Source organism: Microcaecilia unicolor, chromosome 4 (genome assembly GCF_901765095.1).
Source record: "Microcaecilia unicolor chromosome 4, aMicUni1.1, whole genome shotgun sequence".
NCBI classification, from domain to species: Eukaryota; Metazoa; Chordata; class Amphibia; order Gymnophiona; family Siphonopidae; genus Microcaecilia; species Microcaecilia unicolor.
Window position 1 is genome coordinate 153,799,662 of NC_044034.1, and position 21,125 is coordinate 153,820,786.

The following is a 21,125-nucleotide window of genomic DNA, read 5'->3' on the forward strand; positions in this document are numbered from 1 at the left end:
AACCCTGGCTTGCACTACAGGCTTCTCCGAGCCTTTTTCCGACGACGGTAGCAGCTAACGAAAATGGAATGCAGATGAGCAAATTGTGTAGAAACCCTATTGTAATGAGATGCACTAACCTTTTCCGATTGCCTTAATGCTGGAAAATCTAACGAGAGGTCTGTACCTGTCGTTGGGGCTTCACTATATATTAAAAAAAAAAAAAAAAGACGAGCTGTGCCTATGGACGTCCTTCGCCCCCCCCCCCCCAGATCGCTGCCGCTCCCCCCTCCCCCCTGCATTGAAATGACAGCTTCCCGCAGCTCCCCTGAGGTCGCCGCTGCTGCTCCCCCCTCCACCCGCCCCCTCTGTCTGCCACCGAGCCAGGCCCTCACAGCGCCTCTCACCTTCGTGTGAAGGCTCTGCAGCAGGCAACAGCTGATAGTCTCCCTTCGGACTTCCCTCCTTTCCTCCCTGGCCCACCCTTGTCTGACATAAGTAACTTACGTAAGTAACTTACGTCAGACGAGGGTGGGCCAGGGAGGAAAGGCGGGAAGTCCGAAGGGAAGCGATCAGCTGTTGCTTGCGGCAGCACCTTCACACAGAGGTGAGAGGCGCTGTGAGGGCCCGGCCCGGTGGCAGACGGAGGGGGCGGGTGGAGGGGGGGTAGCGCCGGGGCTGCGAGAAGCTGTCATTTCAATGCAGGGGGAGGGGGAGCAGCAGCGATCTCGGGGGGGGGGGGGGGCAAAGGACGTCCATAGGCACAGCTCGTCTTTTTATATATATAGTGAAGGACGTCCATAAAGGACGTCCTTGGCATGCGCAGAGCAGCCAGCATAACGCTTGGCTGCTCTGCGCATGCTCAACCGGCCGACTGTTTAATGATGGAATAGAGAATGCAAGTGAGCTACAACGAGCAGCTCATTTGCATTCCTATTCCTTGATGGATGCCCGTTCCTTACCAATTTGCTAAGGGAATCGGTAAGGAAAGGGCTTTAATGAGTCTTTAGTGCATCTTGGCCCCAGTTCCTTCCTTTCTTCCGAAGGAAGTTGCATTGTTTCAATTAATCAGGAGAAAACAACCACGTAAAAAGTGGAGGTACACTTGCCCCTTCGAACGTAGCAGGAAAGATCAAAGGAGTCATGCCATTCCTTTCACCCTACTGCATTCATCTTTCCTTCACCCTACTGCATTCATCTTTCCTTCACATTGTGCACCTCCTGTTTCAGGATTCTGAAGGTATCAAGCAAACAAGGCATCTGCATAGGTTGGATGTAGGGAGAGTTTTATGATATTATCTGAAGAAAACTGAGCAGTTTTATCAGTTGGACAGGTTATGTTTGGTGAAACCAGGAAGGGAGAGGCAGCATCTAAGGCATTTGTCACTAGGTGGGTTAAGGAAGCCATAGCATCAGAGTCACCTAGTGCTGGCTTACTAGACCAGTCCAGAACTCTCCCGAGTGATACAAACTGAATTAAAACAGGTTTATGATGGTATGAGTGGCCAGAGATGAGCTCTCTGTTCTCCATCTGCTCCTTTAATTTTTTTGTCTCGTGTGTTTGTTGTCAATTGTTCCTAGGGTTAGACAGGGGAAGTTCTCTTGTTACTGCTTTGTTAAGAAATTACTGGATACTACTACTACTACTACTATTTAGCATTTCTATAGCGCTACAAGGCGTACGCAGCGCTGCACAAACATAGAAGAAAGACAGTCCCTGCTCAAAGAGCTTACAATCTAATAGACAAGAAATAAAGTAAGCAAATCAAATCAATTAATGTGTACAGGAAGGAGGAGAGGAGGGTAGGTGGAGGCGAGTGGTTACGAGTCAAAAGCAGTGTTAAAGAGGTGGGCTTTCAGTCTAGATTTAAAGGATAGCAGAAGACTGCACATGATACTTGTAGAGTGATGACACAAGTCAGTAGTTTTCAGTCTCCATCTGCTGCTAGGAGAGTATATTTACTCACATGTCTGGGCTGGTGTGGGACTTGAGGAAAGAGAATTAGCAGCTAAGATGTAATTTCTCCATATGTTGATTCAACCCTTTTTTTTGTGTATATTCTTTTGCATTTAACATATGCCCATGTATTTTTCTGTGTAATATGAATAGCAGATGGAAAAGCAGCCATGGTTACATTTTTCTTCAAGGTTATAGATATGACTGGCCGGGAACAGAAGGTGTATTACAGCTACAGTCAGATTGGGCTTAAAAAACACAGCATCCCGGATGATAACACGCAGCCAACTGGAAAAGACAGCAAGCCCCAAGGGTTTGCCCTGCCAGAGCTTGAGCACAACCTGCAACTTCTCATCGACATGACGGAGCAGGAGATCATTCAGAATGAGCGGCAGCTGCAGTACGAGAAAGACATGGTCATCAACCTGTCCCATGAGATTGAAAAGCTGTCTGATGTGCTGGCCCATGAAGAGACTAATATTTCCAACCTGAGCAAGGTCCTGGAGGTGGTAGAAGAGTGCGAGAGTAGGATGCAACCCGGCTGTGAGGACCCGCTTACTTTGGACCAATGTGCTGAGGTTTTCGAGACACTGCAGGAGAAGTATTATGAGGAGTACAGGATGTCTGAGCGTACAGATCTAGCAGGAGCCATTGTATACCCTCTTGTGAAGGATTATTTCAAAAACTGGGATCCTTTAAAGGTAATCTTTCAGTTTTTGAATTTGCTCAACAGTTTCAGAGTACTTTATGAAGTTTTGAAGAAAGTCCACATAACGAGTAGTAATAACCACCTTGTAAACATTTTAAATACTTTACAAACAAGTTAAGGTATTTTTTTTTGTTTTGCTTTTTTTTTTCTTTTAAACAATTCTTTCATCAGTTCCTTCGTAATTCCCGAGTAGCTAATTGCAGTAATGTGTGTATCCATCCTAAATGAGTTCACACTGAATAGTATCTGACAGTACACACACAGCATAAACCATTGCTGACTTTATAGCCTAGTGCAGTGATTCCCAAACCTGGTCCTGGAGGCACCCCAAGCACAGAAGCCAAGGCAGGAGTAGAAGATGATACAATGACTGAATCCACCTGTGAATTTTCCACAGTGTGTTACCATCCACACTGCAGTGCTGTGGAGGCTGCTGCTTTTATTGGCTTTGACTTTCTGCACCAGACATTGCTTTTAGTTGTCTCGGTGTTTCAAGTTGTGCATAGTGACCTCTGAGCAAAACACGTCTTGTGTTGGGTCTCTTGTTTTGGTGCTTTAATAAATCCATTTTTAACTACATCTTCATAGTGGATTTGGTTATTGTGTCATCCTCTACTCTTGCTTTGGCTTCGGTGTTTGGATTTACGTAGAGAGTGTTTTCCTGCTTCTGCTGTGGACATTCTCTGGAGACACCCCAGCCAGTCAGGTTTTCAGGACATCCACAATGAATATTCATGAGAGAGATTTGCACGCATTACTTCCGCCGCCTGCAGATCTTTCTCATGGATATTCATTATTGATATCCTGAACACCTGACTGACTGGGGTGCCTCCAGAACCAGGTTTGGGAACCAATGGCCTAGTGTCTGACAGAACACATACAGTGTGAACCATTGCTGAGATAATCAATATACACTAACTGGACTCATTATACATGTTTTAATTTGTGACCCTTTTCTGATCATTATTGCACTTAGCTGTGCAAGAAAGCTGTTTAGAGATTTTAAATTTACTGTTTATATACTGTAGTACAATTTGTCATATGTGGCCAGGCATCTGTTAAACCTTGAGACTTAGAGGCAAGGAGAGATTTTGGAATGTTGCACTAGGATTCCAAATGAGTGTTCCTGCTCTCTTTCTACTCCTCCTAGTTACTCACAATCCTCTTTATAATGTACCAAAGGATAGCATGGCATCTCAACAGTGTTGTTGGCAGGGAAATCGAAAACTTAGAAATGAGGGTGTGTTTTCCTCATTTCAGGACAGAACTTATGGACTTGAATTGATGTCCAGGTGGAAGATTATTTTGGAAGAAGGTCAGTTATCTCATAGTGCCCAGGAGACAGCAATGGATCCCTATCACAGGTGGGTTAGTGATTTGGAATATCTTTACATTGCAGTGATAGGCTAAGCCATTCACCTTTCTTTTCCTCACAACTAGGCTCACATCCAACAAACTAAACATTTGTTTCTTGTTTTGAAGAGCTAAGTTGGTGGGGTGGGAGAGAGAGAGACATCATGAAAAAATATAGTTCATTTCTGAAAGGTTGATATCTTCCTAAATAAACATCTCGGCATAAGTGGCAGAACCCTGTACTGTGAGAACATTCAAGCATATTTGGAATGTATCCAGAGGCAAATGCTAGGAACAGGATTGAGAGGTTGCAGTATCGCAATTATGCCACCCTTCTCTCCTTCAAAATTGGAGGCAAAGGGGAAAAGTTATAAAAAGAAAACAAATGATGGTTGAAGGAAGCACGATCTAATGAGACTGCAAGCCATGGAATCATTATAATACCCCAGAAACTAATCGGGTTGGTAGTGGCTGAGTACTGTTCAGGAAGAACACAAGGATTCCGACAGCAGGGTGATCAAGGCATCAACCTCACTTGTTCTGTTAGCTGTATTTCCTTGCAGACTATCATTATTGTAAGTCATCACTGCACATGAGGATTTTGTACAGAATGAATGCAAAGGTCAACGGCAGAAGGATGTGGAGGAGACTGTGTAGCAGACACCAGGAACTTCTAGCTCTCTTTCTATTAAATTTATGCCCCACACTTCTTAAGTTTAATGAGTAGTTCTTACATTATGTTTTCAATTTTAGGCTGATATGGGACACGTGGATTCCTTACATAAGAAATGTAGTAGCACAGTGGCAGCCGAGAAACTGTGCTCCGATGGTGGATTTCTTAGATAGCTGGGTGCATCTCATTCCAGTTTGGATTTTGGATAATATCCTTGATCAACTCATCTTCCCTAAATTACAGAAAGAGGTAAGGGGAAAGTAAGCTGTCGGCCATTTTTTTAAATGTTAATATTTGGGAATAATTTCTTGATGATACAGCTCGTTGGACTCGCTGCCTTCAGAATCCAGATCACAGTGTGGTGTTGGCCATACCTTCAAAGCATTCTGAGAGAATTTAGGCTTGAAATGTTTTATAAACTGCTCTAAGTCTTTATCTCAGACTTCAGTTGTAAGTTCATTGAGACTCATAGTTTGGAAACCGTAGTCTTAAATAACTAGCTTGTTAGTCTAGTTGATTAAGGAGTTGTCAACTGCACTTATAGTTCTCTGCAGCCTTGTAACCAATCCATCGAGAGTCGCCAGCTGTGCTTATTGTTCGCTCGACTCTTAGAACTAACAGAAGAGAGTCCCCAGCCATACACAGTGTTTTCTTGACCCTTAAACCCAATCCAGTAAGTCAGTCAATATTTTGTCTTGACTAAATTATGCATCATTATTATTCATTTACTGCTGACCTCAGCTTCATGAAGTTTAATTTTAGTTTGTAGCAACAGTTAATAGAAGTATAGAACTGTTAAACCCCATTGCTCACCCCTTAAAAAAACTGGAGGTCCAGTACTATAATATAGGATTTATAAGTCTGTCAGAAGCAGAAAGGTGTGCATTTTATACTGTTATGTTTTTAATTTATCACAGCAAGAATTTATTGAGCTTAATCTCAGTTTTAACTGTGGGTACTTTACATTCACAAAAGAGTCTGTTGAAAGGGTAAAGAAAGCAACAGCTGCATCCCTCCTGTACTATAAATAAGAGAAAATAAAGTCTGTAATTAAGACATTTATTTGAAAATGTTTTCCTTTTGCCTAAGGTTGAGAACTGGAATCCCCTGACGGACACAGTTCCGATCCACTCCTGGATTCATCCGTGGCTTCCTCTCATGCAGGTGCGATTGGAGCCATTGTACTCCCCGATCAGAAATAAATTGGCTAACGCATTGCAGAAGTGGCACCCCAGTGATGCTTCAGCCAAGCTGATCCTACAACCCTGGAAAGAAGTATTCACCCCGGGATCCTGGGAAGCTTTCATGGTCAAAAATATTGTTCCTAAATTAGGTAAGGGAACAAGCAGCTCCCTGACAAGGTCTGTGGGGTAGGGGGGGGGGGGGGCTGAAATAAGCTTCTCTTTGCCTTCAGCTCCCCTGAGGGGGGGGGGCTCAGAGGGCTATGAGATTGGTTCGCTTTTTATCCCTTCATTTAGAAATCTGATACTGTAATATAGACAGCAATCCAAGTGGTGACTGTACACAAGGACTTTGCCCAATGGATTGTACAACAATCAAATTGACTACATCTGTCGAAGTCAGCTGATAAACATCAACAAATACAAAACCTGGAGCTGACTATGATACAAATCGCTAGTTATTATTATGCAAACTCAAGCTAAAGCTGAAAAAGAGCAAGCCAGTCATGAATATAGCAACAGTTTGATCTTGAAAATATACCATTGGAATTTAAAGACCACCTGCAAAATCAATTCACTGCATTGGATACTAGAGGTAGGTTATCCAGAACAATTATAAGAACATCAAGATAATCTTTGGTGATGAAATAAGATGTCCGAAGCAGCAGCAAAAGCTTTTACCAAAGACCAAAAACAAAGGCGTTGATGGATTTCTCTCTGAAATATTACAGCAATTACAGTGCTTTCAAGGCTCTGCGAGGAAATTTGGAAAACAACTTCATGACTAACCGACTTGAAATATCAATACCAAAGAACGGTGATCCGACTGACTGTGGAAAATATGTCACAATCACTCTGATCCCACATGGCAGCAAGATTTTACTCAAGATCGTTCAGTAGTGACTACAACCATACCTGGAAAAAGAACTGCTTGAAGTTCAAGTAGGGTTCAGGAAAGGGCAAGAAACAAGAAAAATCATCGCATATATTGTTGGATCCTTGAAAAGATGAAAGAATACCAAAAGGATATCTGTGTGTGTTTCATTGACGACACCAAGACTGTTGTCTGAGTAAATCATGAAAAATTCTGGGCCACATTAAGAATCATGGGAATACCAGAACACTTGATAATTCTCATACACAGCCTTTACATCAATCAAGAAGCAACAGTTTGAAAAGAACAAGGAGAAACAGAAATGTTAAAAACTGGTAAAGATGTATGACCAGACTTCATATTTTTTTCTTACTTATTCAGTCAGTCTCTCTCTCTCACTCTGTGTGTGTGTGTGTATGTGTGTGTGTATATATATATATATATATATATATATATATAAATACATACACAACAAATCATCAGAGAAGCAGGATTATATGAATAATCCAGAGGTGTGAAAATTGGTGGCAGACTCAACAACCTTCACTGTACTGATGATACCACATCATCTAATTATTAAGATCAAAATGGGCCTGTATCTTAACGTGAAGATCTTGACAACTGGTAAAAGCAATAATTTCATCCTTGATGAAGAAATAATAGATAACGGTAGACAGTTTCAACTTGACGATCTATAATTGGTAATGAAATAACAAGCAGTGGAGAAATCCAGTGACGTTATCACTGTTGGCAGAATGGGTATGAAGGACCTAGACAAGAGGTTCAAGTGCAGAGATACAAATAATAGTTTTTTTTTCATTAATGTCATGTATGTGAAAGTTGAACATTGAAGAATTATGTGGTGCTGGAGAAGAATGCTGAATAGATTGTGGACTGCACAAATTGGTCAGTACTGGAGGCAGTTAACCCTAAGCTTTCCTCGGAAACTCAAATGGCAAGACTTCAACTTTCGTAGTTTGGACATCTCTTGTGAAGAGAGAGATCATTAGAGAAATCATGCTTGGGAAGGTTAAAGATCAATGCAAAAGAGGAAGATCTGCAAGGCGATGGATCAATACAATAACAGCTATAGCTGCCACCTATCAATGATTAGCTACCTGAAGATCAAGCACAATTCAGGGCAAATATTTACAGGTTCACCATGAATCGACACCTACTTGACGGCATTTAACAACAACAATGCAGCTGATGAGTCTGTAATGAATCTAATGTCATCTCCATCCTGTTTACCTTAATAACTGCAACATTTTGATTGTGTGCGTTTGAGATACAGAACACACTGAGGGACCTGTTTACTAAGCAACATTATAGGCATGTTAACATTTTTAATGCACATTAACCATGTACCTGCCTACAAACAAGCGCCTATGTGGTTAGTGCACGCGCTAAGTGTAGGCTTGCTTGAAACACTAACGCACCTTAGTAACCAGGGCCCTGAGTGATAATATCTCTTCTAGTTTCTATGCTACAGTGGTTAGTTACATAAAGCAAGCAGTTGGCTAGTGTCTGAAACTTGATGTTTTGGGAAAAAGACTATGCTTAGATTGACTAGAAGATGGCAGAGCAGGGAGAAAATAACATGGTATATGTTGTGTGGGATATGCAGCACATGATTTCCTTTTCATGTGACTATTGAATAAAATTTATTTTAATTGCTAGATACAGGAAAGCAGAGTTTCTAGAAGCAATGTGTTCAGTTTGAATGCAAGAATTATACTGCTGGTCACCATGTGATCTGAAATACTGCCACAGATATAGTAACTGGAACTGTCTCTCACCTGAGTCACCTTTGTTTTTCTACAGGGATGTGTCTCAATGAGCTGATCATTAACCCTCATCAGCAACATATGGATGCATTTTACTGGGTCATTGATTGGGAGGGGATGGTTTCAGTCTCCAGCCTCGTGGGACTGCTAGAGAAGCACTTCTTCCCCAAGTGGCTGCAGGTGGGTGTGTGAGATTCAGTTTATTAATCTTATGTGGTCCACTTCCATTTGCAGCAAGGCACCTTAAAGAGTGAGCTTTAAGAAGAAATGGACACAAAGGAACAGAGAACAGTATGGTGAGGAAAGACTAATTAGAGGACAAAGCGATTTGAGAGACCTTCTGGAGTTGACAGGTCACAGTGAGGGGGATAATCAAACGGGGATGACCATCTCTAAGGGCGCCCATCTCTGAGGACGTCCCTGCAAAGGGCGGGGCATCCCGTATTATTGAAACAAGATGGACGTCCATCTTTCGTTTCGATAATACGGTCAGGGATGCCCAAATCGCAACATTTAGGTTGACCTAAGAGATGGGTGACCTCGGTTTTCGGCAATAATGGAAACCGAGGATGCCCATCTCAAAAACGACCAAATCCAAGGCATTTGGTCATGGGAGGAGCCAGCACTGGTAGTGCACTGGTCCCCCGGACATGCCAGGACACCAGCCGGGCACCCTAGGGGGCACTGCAGTGGACTTCACAAATTGATCCCAGGTGCATAGCTCCCTTACCTTGGGTGTTGAGCCCCCCAAAACTCACTCCCCACAACTGTCCAACATTAACATAGCCCTTAGGGATGAAGGGGGGCACCTAGATGTGGGTACATTGGGTTTGTGGTGGGTTTTGGAGGGCTCACATTTACCACCACAAGTGTAACAGGTAGGGGGGGGGATGGGCCTGGGTCCGCCTGCCTGAAGTGCACTGCATCCACGAAAAACTGCTCCAGGGACCTGCATACTGCTGTGATGGAACTGGGTATGACATTTGAGGCTGGAGGCTGGCATAGAGGCTGGAAAAAAATGTAAAAAAAAAAAATTTTTTTGGGTGGGAGAGGGTTGGTGACCACTGGGGGAGTAAGGGGAGGTCATCCCCAATTCTCTCCGGTGGTCATCTGGTCATTTCGGACACCTTTTCGAGACTTGGTCGTGGAAAAAAGGGACCAAGTAAAGTCGGCCAAATGCTCGTCAGGGACGCCCTTCTTTTTTCCATTATCGGCCGAGGACGCCCATCTCTTAAGCATGCCCCCGTCCCGCCTTCAGTACGCTACCAACACGCCCCTGGGAACTTTGGTCGTCCCCGCGACGGAAAGCAGTTGAGGACGCCCAAAATCGGCTTTTGATTATGCCGATTTGGGCCGACCCTAAGAGAAGGTCGTCCATCTCCCGATTTGTGTCGAAAGATGGGCGCCCTTCTCTTTCAAAAATGTCCCTGTATGCCTTCCTAAATTAACTGCGATCATTAATGTTTTTGTTATTCTTCAGGAATGAAAGTTGGCAGTGAGACTTTCCATTCCAGAGGTGGCAATATTTGTTTTCTAAGCATTAGAATTGTACAATGTATGATAAATGTAATTGCTGTGTGTTTTGAGTTACTTTATTGGGGGTGTGACAAGTAACTGTGAAGGAATCTATCTGTTGTAACTGCATCTGAATCAGTGATTTTAAAACTTTGTACTATGTGAAATACTTCAGTAATTTCACATTTCTTCTGGTTGATTTCACTAGCTTTTAAATTGAGGAGTTGGGGGGGGGGGGGGGGGGGGTGAGTGGCAGCCCTGGAAACTGATCGGCAGGTTGTTCTTCATTCTGGCTTGTCTGACCATCATAGATGATTGCTTAAATCATATTGTTACTTGGGTTTTTTATTTTTCTGTTTTTGTCAGTTTTCCTCTTTACTTTCTCACTAATTGATGATTTGTTTAATTCTTTTACACTAATGCGGTATATCTAATTTGAATGGCAATATATCAAATTATTAACCTAAACTAAACATGAGTAGGACCAGAGTTTAGTGATCCTTTCCTTTGATATTTCCTTTGCTGGTGTTCTAGTGTGATCATTAGACTGCCAGAATACAGTCATAGCTCTTCTATTAGAAAGAAGATGATTGTGAAGAAGTGTATACTCAACCATGGGTTGAAGGACGAACCTCCCTCCTTTTGGTATTGGAGAAACAGATTGCATGCTTTAATGTTATGGGAGGCATGGGCTACCCACAGACGATGAAATTCTTTTTTTGTCTGTTTGGAACTGTTACTTACAAAGTATCTCCCACAAGGCCAGAAGCGCAGTTTTGAATACATTTCAGAGCGTATCATTTTTTGGTTATTCAGTGATGGGCTTCTCAGGGTCCTCTGCCTGGTTTGGTTGGGGGGGGGGGGGGGGGGGTTTAGGGAATTCTTGATACGCTTACTTTAATGGATGGCCTGGAGTCCTAAGAGTCCAGACAACAGGCCATCTTAGTTTCCTTCTCAAAGGATAGGGATGTGGGGTTGGGTGACAACGGGTTGTATACAAAATTGGGATTGTAAGTTTCTTCCGTTTTATACTGTATGGTGTTTTATTCTTGTTCAACTGTGGGCTGTATGGTTCCTTTGATCCTGAATAAAAACTGTTTAACCTTAGAAAGAAGATGATTGTGGATGAAATCCATGTCTTGTTTGCAGATATTCCCTATTCAGTCCTTTTCCCTGTAGTCTGATGGTAAAGAATACGAAGAATTCCTCTGTTAGAGAAGAGATGCTCTTCACGTCCAGTGTTTGCCCTTATTAAATAGTTTTATTTTCCTCTTAATTTAAGGTGTTATGCTCCTGGCTCAGTAATAACCCCAATTACGAAGAGGTCACTAAGTGGTACTTGGGATGGAAGTCCATGTTTTCGGACCAAGTTTTAGCACATCCATCCATAAAAGAAAAGTTTAATGAAGCACTTGATTTCATGAACAGAGCCGTCTCTACCAGTGTTGGTAATTTATTTTATTTTTTTTCTTATTTAGTGTAAATATGCAAAATACACATTCAGTGCAGTAGTTCTTAAAACCTCTGAAGTAAAGCAAAGGGTGTGCATAAAGAGCTAGATTAGTATCTCAACAAACGTTGAAGACAAAACAAAAGCGTTCTTATCTTTTGTTCAGAAGAAAGATTCTGTTGTGTGCAGCAAAGTGCCTTATGTGTGAGGGAAACAAAAGGGCCCTTTTATTAAAGCTTAGCATGCACTAACGGATATTAGCATGCGCCAAGTGCCACGTGGTCCGGACATGCAGAGTGTCCGTTAGTGCGTGCTAAGCTTTAGTAAAAGGGCCTCAGTCATTAACAAATTGCAGTGGTGTACGTGGTGATCTAACAATATCTCGACAACCAAATGACTTTCTTGAGTAATATAGGCTGTAATACTTTATTAACGCCACCATCAGTACAGAAGCAACTACATGTTTAGGGATGTAATGAAATGTTTGCATTTGCAGTGATGCTGACAGAAATATTAACAAAGTGCCGTTTTTAACACATGATTCTCTGAATACCCTTTATTAAATTGTGCTTTAAAAGCACTAATGCCAATGCTTAAATCCTAAAAAGACCTTTGTATGTGTTTGTTTAACCTTGGTCTTCTCGTCACATACCAGGTGTATACATGCAGCCAGGTGCACGGGAAAACATTGCCTATCTCACCCACACAGAGAGGAGGAAGGACTTCCAGTATGAGGCCATGCAGGAGCGGCGTGATGCAGAGCACATGGCACAGCGTGGCATTGGTGCTGCAGCCGGTGCTGTGCCCATGAACTTCAAGGACCTCATCCAAACTAAAGCCGAAGAGCACAACATTGTCTTTATGCCTCTTATTGGCAAGCGGCATGAGGGGAAACAGTTATATACATTTGGACGGATTGTTATATACATAGACCGAGGGGTTGTGTTTGTGCAAGGGGAGAAGACCTGGGTGCCAACATCTCTCCAGAGTTTAATAGACATGGCCAAATAAGGAGGCTAAAATGATTAGTGTATTATTACAACAGGTGTTATATTCATGCCAGCATGAATATTTCATGTGTATAATTTTTTTTCTTAAAATAAATAGATGGATTTTCATTTGTTCTTATTAAGTGACGTCAAGTCAGTGTCAACTCATGGGTGACCCTGTGGATAGTCGCCCTGAACTGTATTGGTTCTTGTCAAGCGGTTAATTATTGATAGAGTGACATCTATGGCGGCAGTTATTGTATCGACCATCACATTGCTGATATTTCTCTAATATATAGACCTTCAACCTTTCCAAGCATGATGTCTTTCTCTAAAGATCTTTCCCTCTGTATGATGTATCCAAAGTATGAAAGTCAACATCTTATCATTTGAGCTGAGGAAAGCTTAGGCTTGATCTCCTCTAATTTTCACTAGATGTGCTTTTTAAAAACCAAGTTCTAGAGCACAGATATCTGTTGTGGAGCATGAGGTAATATTTATAGCTATCTCTGAAAGCTGTGGAGCTCTGATATATATATTCCATCAGGCAGGCTTACAGTTGGTGCTGGTAAGGTTGTGGACTTTATACATCTGAAAACTGGTGGTTTAAACTAATTGGTGAGTAAAAAGGATGGCATGCTGAAGAATCTGACTGCTGGGACAAGCATATATGAAGATTTGCAGGGAAAGCTGAAAGTTTGCAGTAACGAAGGACCCTTGTCTAACTTTAGCTGTCAAAGGTAAGAGCTTAACATTTTCTGGTGTCTCAAACTTTAAATACACACGGTTGTCATTAGTAAAATTGATGTGGACTGCCTCAATGAAAACCATCTCATCCTCAGACCAGCGAAAACCATGGCCACCTGGCTACCCAACAGATCTTTTTCCATCTAAATGGCTCCAACTCTCCGAGGACAAGCAGGCTGATTTGTTCTCACAACTGGGTCGACGTCCGCATTGGCCTGGGAATTGGCATTTGCAATAGCAAAAAGAAAAACCTTTTGCCAGAGCCTTCTGGCACGCGTGCACGGACTGACTTCCCGCCTGCCCCTCAGTTTTCTTTTTCCGCGGAGGAGTGACAGTGTTTTTCTGTGGCTCCTTTTAGTGCCCGGGAAAAAGCCTTCACTGAAATATTTTTGTTTCTACTTCAGTTTTTCCATTTCATTTTGTTTTCATTTGTTAAAAAAAAAATTATTAACATTTTTTAATTTAATTTTTTCCCCATTTTGAAGTTTCCTTTCTTTTTCGCTGCAGCCTGGTTTCTCCCTTTTTTGTGTCCTTTTTTTCTTGGCACAATCGAGCCGTTTGATTTCGCCAGTGCGGTTTTTCCTTCCATGTCATCGAAGACTCACAGCGGCTTTAAACTTTGTACTTAGTGCAACTGGACCATCTCAGGTACAGATACACATTCTTAGTGTATCCAGTGCCTTGGGCCTGACCATAGCCCGGCTCGTTGTACCCTTTGTCTTCGTATGAAGAAGAGGGCACAACTTGCTTGAGAAGCCCAGAGAGAAACTTTTTGGGGCTCGGTCCTTTGGCATCAGCTCAGAGGTCGGAGGAGTCGACATCGAGGGACGCATCGATGTTGGGAGTAGAGGTACGCATGGCTGCTAAGAGGCCACAGCATGCTGGGAGCAGTGAGACATCAAATGGGTCTCCACTTGTCTTGAGGCCTCCTGTTTTGCAGGCCCTCCCGGGACCATCCATCTGGCAAAAGTTTTTTCTTTTTGCTATTGGAAATGCCGATACCTGGGCTAATGCAGACATCAACCCAGTTGTGAGAATAATCAGCCTGCTGTCATCAGAGAATACCAGCTACAGGTAAGTATCTTCGCTTTATGTAGCATCTGTATTCCATTAGTTACTAAGCTCAAATATCTGGGAATAGTCTTTGACCAACACCTCACCTTTGAAAAAGTCAGATAGCTGTCTTGGTCAGGAAAAGTTTTTGGGCTCTTAGATAATTTCAATCTGTTTGTTCTTACTTACATAGGACCTCTCAGGAAATTAAAATGAATCAAATTTTCACTGTTTCAAAAAGTACAAAGACTAGGGGACACTCAATGAAATTATATGGAAATACTTTTAAAACAAACAGGAGGAAATATTTTTTCATGCAAAGAATAGTTAAGCTCTAGAACTCATTGCTGGAGGATGTGGTCTCACCTGCCTGCCCTCGGCTCCGTCGACAGCCCCCCTCCATCCGCCACCGGGTCCCTGCATTCAAAGCAGCAGATCGCTTCCCTTCGGGCTTTCCCCTCACTGTGTCCCGCCCTCGTCTGATGTAACTTCCTGTTTCTGTGAGGGCAGGACACAAGGAGGGCCTGAAGGGTGGCGATCTGCTGCTTTCACAGGGAGGTGAGGCGCTGTCAATTTGAATGCAGGGGGCCCGGTGGCTGTTGGCTGCTGGGGGTGGGCGGGGGGGACTGCGGTGCCGGCAGCCTGAGAGCAGGAGAGGGAGGCGACAGTGGTAGCGATGGGGGGAGGGGGTGTGTGGCCTTGCCCCGGACCTGGCTCAATCTCTTGGCGGCTCCGTTTCCAATTACTGCCAGTTAGCTGTAGTAATTGATAACATCAATTTATTGCAAGTTAATGGCTCATTAGCTAATTAAATTGTGTGCACATCTTCAATATGCGTGCAAATTTCAGCACGTATTTTCAGCACCATATATAGAATCCGGAGGTAAAGCACATATAGTCATGGGGTGAAGGTTCAAATCTTTCATGCTGCTCTGTATCTTTCTGAGGAAATCACTTTGTTGTCTTGTCTCCAGTACTAGAAATATGCTATCCAGTTGCAGGGAGACGTAGTTGATGTATTCTTCAGAAGCATTAAACTGTAAAATGGATTACAGTCCTGTTTGGACGAAAGGCTCTTTATAAATACAAACTAAAATTCTGTATGTCCAAGTAGAAATGAAAAATAAGGCTGAGTGATCACTTGTAAGAACATATCCCCACACCTCTGGAAGTCCTGTGCATGTTCTTGTGAGTCAGATGCAAGAGACATACCAGGCAACCTTTCTACTTTTCCTATTGATGTGTGTGTGTGACTCTGAAAACAAAAGACCCAGGGCAGGTATTTTTAGACCGAAGTCTTTCCTTTGTGTTATATATGCCTGTTGTCAAACGGATTTACCTTCTTCTTATCCCTGGGTTCTTTTAAGATTTGCTGTGGTTCTGAAAGCTCATTGCATGATTATATTTATCACATATATATTGTCACAACCTCTAAAGAAACTTCTTTTATCATTCATTGTTTATTAAATTTTCTATACATGTGACAGTTTGTAAGCAATGAAAAAGCTTCGAGTGATGCAGGGATGGTGAGCTGAGGGACATATTCCTGAGCCTCTAGTACTTGTAGCTGTGTTTGAATTGATTCAGTTCTTCCCCCAGGAATCTGAGGTAGTTTCAGCCATTGTTGAGCTACGGACTGGACCAAGGAATATTATTGCAGTGGCTGGGCTGGGGGGAGGTTATAAATATGGGGAACCCTCCATGCATAGTTATTCTTCAAGATTCCTGGTTTCGTAGTCCAACAGAGGCTGGTTCTGATTGGAAAGCAAAATGAGTAAGAAGCAACTAAGCCAAAAAAAGAAAAAGAAAGAAATATGTACTCCGTGAAGGGAAAACAAAAAGTGAGGGGAAGCAAACGAAAACAGCTAAACCAGAAGGACTAGTATGAGGTTGTCCCCTTCAGGCTTCCTATGAGGGTGTATAGACCCAACCCAGTTTCTTTATTTTTCATATTTTAAACCTCCATTCACAATCAGTCTCATTCAATTGATCAACATGATGCAGTGGTGCAGAAGATCAGGATCATCCTTCCTTCTGCCTTATCTTTCCCTGCTAGTTCTTAATTACCTGACACTGGGACTATCAAAATGCATCTAAGGCAGCAGGTATGTCACCAAGACACCATTAACTGGTGAAAAATCAAGAACGCTGAACATTGACTATTTCCTTAGTTCAGAAACTAGGGGAGGGGGCCGGTCCCATTTTTAGGTTATAGTCAGCTTGGCGTGCAGGCGTCTCCAGGTCAATCTGAAGAACAGAGCACAGCAGTGAGGAGACCGCTTGAGAATTATTTAAGGATGTGAACTGGCAAAAAATGTTTGCTTTGTTTTAGAAACATTTGACTTTCACTGATTAGTTTCAGTTTCATACATATGTTTTAATAAAAAAATAAAGTGTTAGAACTTTTTAATGTACTCGTATCAATTTTATACGTATTAATTTATAGGATTCAATTTTATATGTATTTATAGAATTATTGCACGTAAAATGTTTTAAAGTGCAGTAACAAATGCAGGTTCCAAATATTCAGCACCCCAGTATTAATTTGCGGCATGCTGGAATGCCCTCCCTTTATCATTAAGGTCTTGCCAGCATTACACAAGATTTAGGAAAATTTTGAAAACCTTCCTTTTCCAGAAGTCTGGTCTGATATCTTCCAATTTGACATAATCATGTTACAATGAATAGATTTTGATTTTTCTATACTTTGTATTATTGTTGTTCTTCCCTGATTTTCTGAGCTGGTCTTCTTTAATTGTAATCTGCCCTGAACTGTTGTAGAGGCAGACTAGAAAACCTGAAATAACATAACATTTATTTTTCACCTGGATGAACTTGCTTATGGGAATATATACTTGTGTGTCTGATTCATTTCACAAAATATTAAATTGGATAAAAAGGAATGACTAAAGTTGAATGCAGAGAAATCTAATGTTTTATGGGCTGGTGGTAATAAGGTAGCTTACTTGCTGGTCAATCCATCCTTATTTGGGGTCACCATAATTCCAGAGAAATTAAGATACTGGGAGTTGCTTTAGACTGTAGGTTAACTCTATGGAGACGCAAGTAGGATTGATGGTAAGGATGATTTTTGCAGTATTGAGGGTTCTTTGTCATACTTGAAAACCTCAACACTGTCCAGATAATGGTGGGGATGGGGTGCTGTAGTGCTTGTCCCCAGTGTCATTTATCTGGGTAGTAGATGCTGCTATCTGGATAAATGCTTTCAACTATCGTCTCTGATTATTGCCTTTCTGATGTTGTATCTGTCTGTAGGTGGCAGCAATGTCTCTGTTATGAGCAGAGCTTGTCAGAATTCTTCCAGTAGGAAGAATTTTTCTTTTGGTTGGTTATGTGACCAGTGTCATAGCAACCCACTCAATTATGAACGCTTACCTTCTATAACTACCCTTTTCACTCCCTTCCTTCCTTCTTTTTTCCCTTTCTAATCACTACACATTACTAACTGAATCTGATCCGATATCCTGAAATAACAATGTTAACAAATCTATGTAAGCCACATTGAGCCTGCAAATAGGTGGGGGAATGTGGGATACAAATGCAATAAATATAAATATAAAGCAAGAGAATGTAAGTGTTATCCATTTTCCCGTTGATATTCAGCTGGTGGACAGTGGTGTCTGGGCATCAGCATTGAATATCAGGGCTAACGTCAGATGCTAGCCATCTTAGCTTATGTGGGTCCTGGCCAATTTTCATCTGGGACCCACATAAGATACTTGTGCGAGCCCCAGCTGAATGTCAGCCAGGACCCTCATAAGGGAAGCAGGTGCCTTCCACTCCTGCACCCCCTCCCTCCTATCCCCAAAGGTGAAGAAGCAGCCACCCTTCCCACTCCCCCTAAGCAGTGAAGCAGCCTCCTTTCTGATCTCCCCTCCCAACCTAAGAAGCACAGCCCACCTTCTGATCACCCTCCTTCACTCCTAACCCCTCGCAAGGAAAAATACGTTGAAAATGCTGGGTTCTGAGTTAGGAGTCAACATCCAAGAAAAAGGATCTTGAGAGTCATTGTGGATAATGTATTGAAATTTTGAGTCCTATGTGCTGCGGCTGCTAAAAAGGCAAATAGAAAGTTATGATCGGAAAAGGGGTGGAGATCAAGTCTGAGATTATTTTCAAACTTATGTATAAGTCTATGGTGCAACTGCACCTTGAGTATTGTGTGCAGTTCTGGTCACCCCATCTCAAAAAGGGATGTAGTGCAACTAGAAAGGTACAAAGAGAAGGGCAACAGAAATGATAAAGGGGATGGAACACCTTCTTTATGAAAAGAGGCTAAACAGATTAGGGCTCTTCAGCTTGGAGGAAAGACAGTTGAGAGGGAATGTGATTGAAGTTTATAACATTATGAGTGGGGTTGAATGGTTAAACAACACAAAAACAGATGGACACTTCCTGAAACTAATGACAAGCAGATTGAAAAACATCACAGGGTTTTTTTTTTAATGCAGTACATAAGCTTTGGAATAAGTTGCTGAGGATGTGATCTTGGTGACCAACATAGTGGGATTCAAGAGGATTGGACAAGTTCCTGGAGAAAAAAAGTTCATAAAAATTGTGAGCCAGGGTCACTTGGGAGAGCCATTGTTCATCTCTGGAAATGGATTATGCGAAATAGATTTACTTTCTGGGAACTGCCACTGTCAGAGATGGGATGTTGGGCTCAGTTGACCTTGATCTGACTCAGCATGACTTTTCTTCTGTTCTTATGCTCATCTTGTAATACCAACAAAAGGCACAATTTGAATCCAGAATAAATTAAAAAAAAAAAAGAGAGAGAAAAGTAAAATATGAAGAGAACTAGAAGAACTAGAAAAGAGGTCCAGATAAACAATTTTCTTAGAACTTGAAGTCTCCAAGAAAGTTTAAGAAAAAGATGTCTGAGATTTTGCAAAGGCTGGTAACTAAAAATACTTTCTCCTGTAATGACGTAAGCAAGAACATTGCATATGAGAAGATAAACAAAGCAGGTGTAGATAAGATGGCAATAGATCTAACTCTCTGATTGCATTGTGTGGATAGGTGGAAGAAGTTTGCTGCTTAAGACAGACTGATTCAGTCAGTACCTTCTAGAGATGTGCACAGAAAACATTTTTGGGTCATTTTAGAGCCCCCCCCCCCCCCCCCCCCCCCCCCCCCCCCCCCCCCAATGTTCTTGTATTTTATTTGGTTCTTTTCAAATTGTTTTGTTAATAGAAAGTTTGTAGCACAAATTAGATCTTTTTAAGATGTGGAGTAAACGTTATCCATACTAATTCATAGGTTAATGCATGTTAAGTCAATTTTGCACTTGCACATTTTTTAAGGTGTGCTAACAAATGGGATGCACACAAAAATGCATATTCCTAGTACCAGTTTTTTTGGTAAAAATATAAGAACATAAGAAAAGCCATGTGTATCAGACCAGGGTCCATTGAGCCCAGCATCCTTTGACTAACAATGACCAGAGCTCATTTCCAGGGATAAGTGGTGGCTTTTCAAGTCTATCTGGATAATAATTCTTATAACCTTTTCGTCCCGGAACTTGCCCAAACTTACTTTGAACCCAGGTATGTTAACTGTCTTGACTATGTCCTCCAGCAGCAGATTCTGAAGCCTAATTACATGCTGAATGAAAAAATACTTGTGGTGATTTGTTTCCTTAATATTATTTGTCCTTTAAATAGAACTATGGTATACAAGCAGCCCTGTTTTCCGATACAATGAGTCCCCACCACAAAGAGTTTATATTTTAAGTGTATACCTGAGACAATGGGTGATAAAGTGGATATCTGCCAAGAAGTGCAGAATGATACACTTGGGGTGCAGAAACCCAAAAGAGATACCGAATAGAAGGGGAGAGATTAGTAAGCTCGACTCAGGAAAGAGACCTTGGGGTGTTGGTGTCAGAGGATATGAAGGTGAAGAAACAATGTGACAAAGCAACAGCCATGGCCAGAAGGATACTAGGCTGCATAGAGAGGGGTATAACCAGCAGAAGAAAGAAGGCGTTGATGCCTCTCTACAAGTCGTTGGAGAGGCCCCACTTGGAGTATTGTGTTCAGTTTTGGAGGCCGTATCTTGCTAAAGATGTAAAAAGACTGAAAGCGGTGCAAAGAAAAGCTACAAAAATGGTATGGGATTTGCGTTGCAAACCATACAAGGAGAGACTTGCCGACCTGAACATGTATACCTTGGAGGAAAGGAGAAACGGGTGACATGATACAGATGTTCAAATATTTGAAAGGTATTAATCCGCAAACAAATCTTTTCCAGAGACGGGAAGGTGGAAGAACTAGAGGACATGAATTCAGGTTGAAGGGGGGCAGACTCAGGACTAATGTCAGGAAGTATTTTTTCACAGAAAGGGTGGTAGATACATGGCATGCCCTCCCGCGGGACGTAGTGGTGGAGATGAAAATGGTAATGGAATTCAAATGTGTGGGTTAAACACAAAGGAATCCTGTTTAGAATGAATGGATCCAAGGAATCTTAGCGGAGATTGGGTGGCAACACCGGTAATTGGGAAACAAAACCAGTGCTGGGCAGACTTCTACGGTCTACGCCCTGATCGTAACTGAATGGATATGGATGGGCTGGAGTGTAAATTTTAAGGGGCTTCGACGTTAACTTCAGAACCTTTAGTATAAGAACAATGCTGGGCAGACTTTTACGGTCTGTGCCCTGAGAAAGGCAAAGACAAATCAAACTCGGGTATACATATAAAGTATCACATACCATGTAAAATGAATTTATCTTGTTGGGCAGACTGGATAGATCATTCAGGTCTTTATCTGTCATCATTTACTATGTTACTATGGGAGAGAAAGTGGTTGAACTAGGTCTGCAACAACAGAT

At 42.0% G+C, this 21,125-nt stretch overlaps 1 protein-coding gene across 4 annotated transcripts in view; it reads left to right on the forward strand.

The window, feature by feature from the left end:
- Positions 1 to 12,596, forward strand: part of TFIP11 (tuftelin interacting protein 11) — a 38,590-nt gene extending 25,994 nt beyond the window's left edge. For all 4 annotated transcript variants that reach the window (XM_030200777.1, XM_030200775.1, XM_030200776.1 and 1 more), the window contains exons 7-13: positions 2,128 to 2,637; positions 3,906 to 4,009; positions 4,752 to 4,920; positions 5,761 to 6,004; positions 8,551 to 8,693; positions 11,311 to 11,476; positions 12,134 to 12,596. In XM_030200777.1, coding sequence (XP_030056637.1) covers positions 2,128 to 2,637; positions 3,906 to 4,009; positions 4,752 to 4,920; positions 5,761 to 6,004; positions 8,551 to 8,693; positions 11,311 to 11,476; positions 12,134 to 12,489 — 1,692 coding nt within the window. In that variant the 3' untranslated portion in view covers positions 12,490 to 12,596. The remainder of the gene's footprint in view (positions 1 to 2,127; positions 2,638 to 3,905; positions 4,010 to 4,751; positions 4,921 to 5,760; positions 6,005 to 8,550; positions 8,694 to 11,310; positions 11,477 to 12,133) is intronic.
- The last annotated feature ends 8,529 nt before the right edge of the window (positions 12,597 to 21,125 follow it).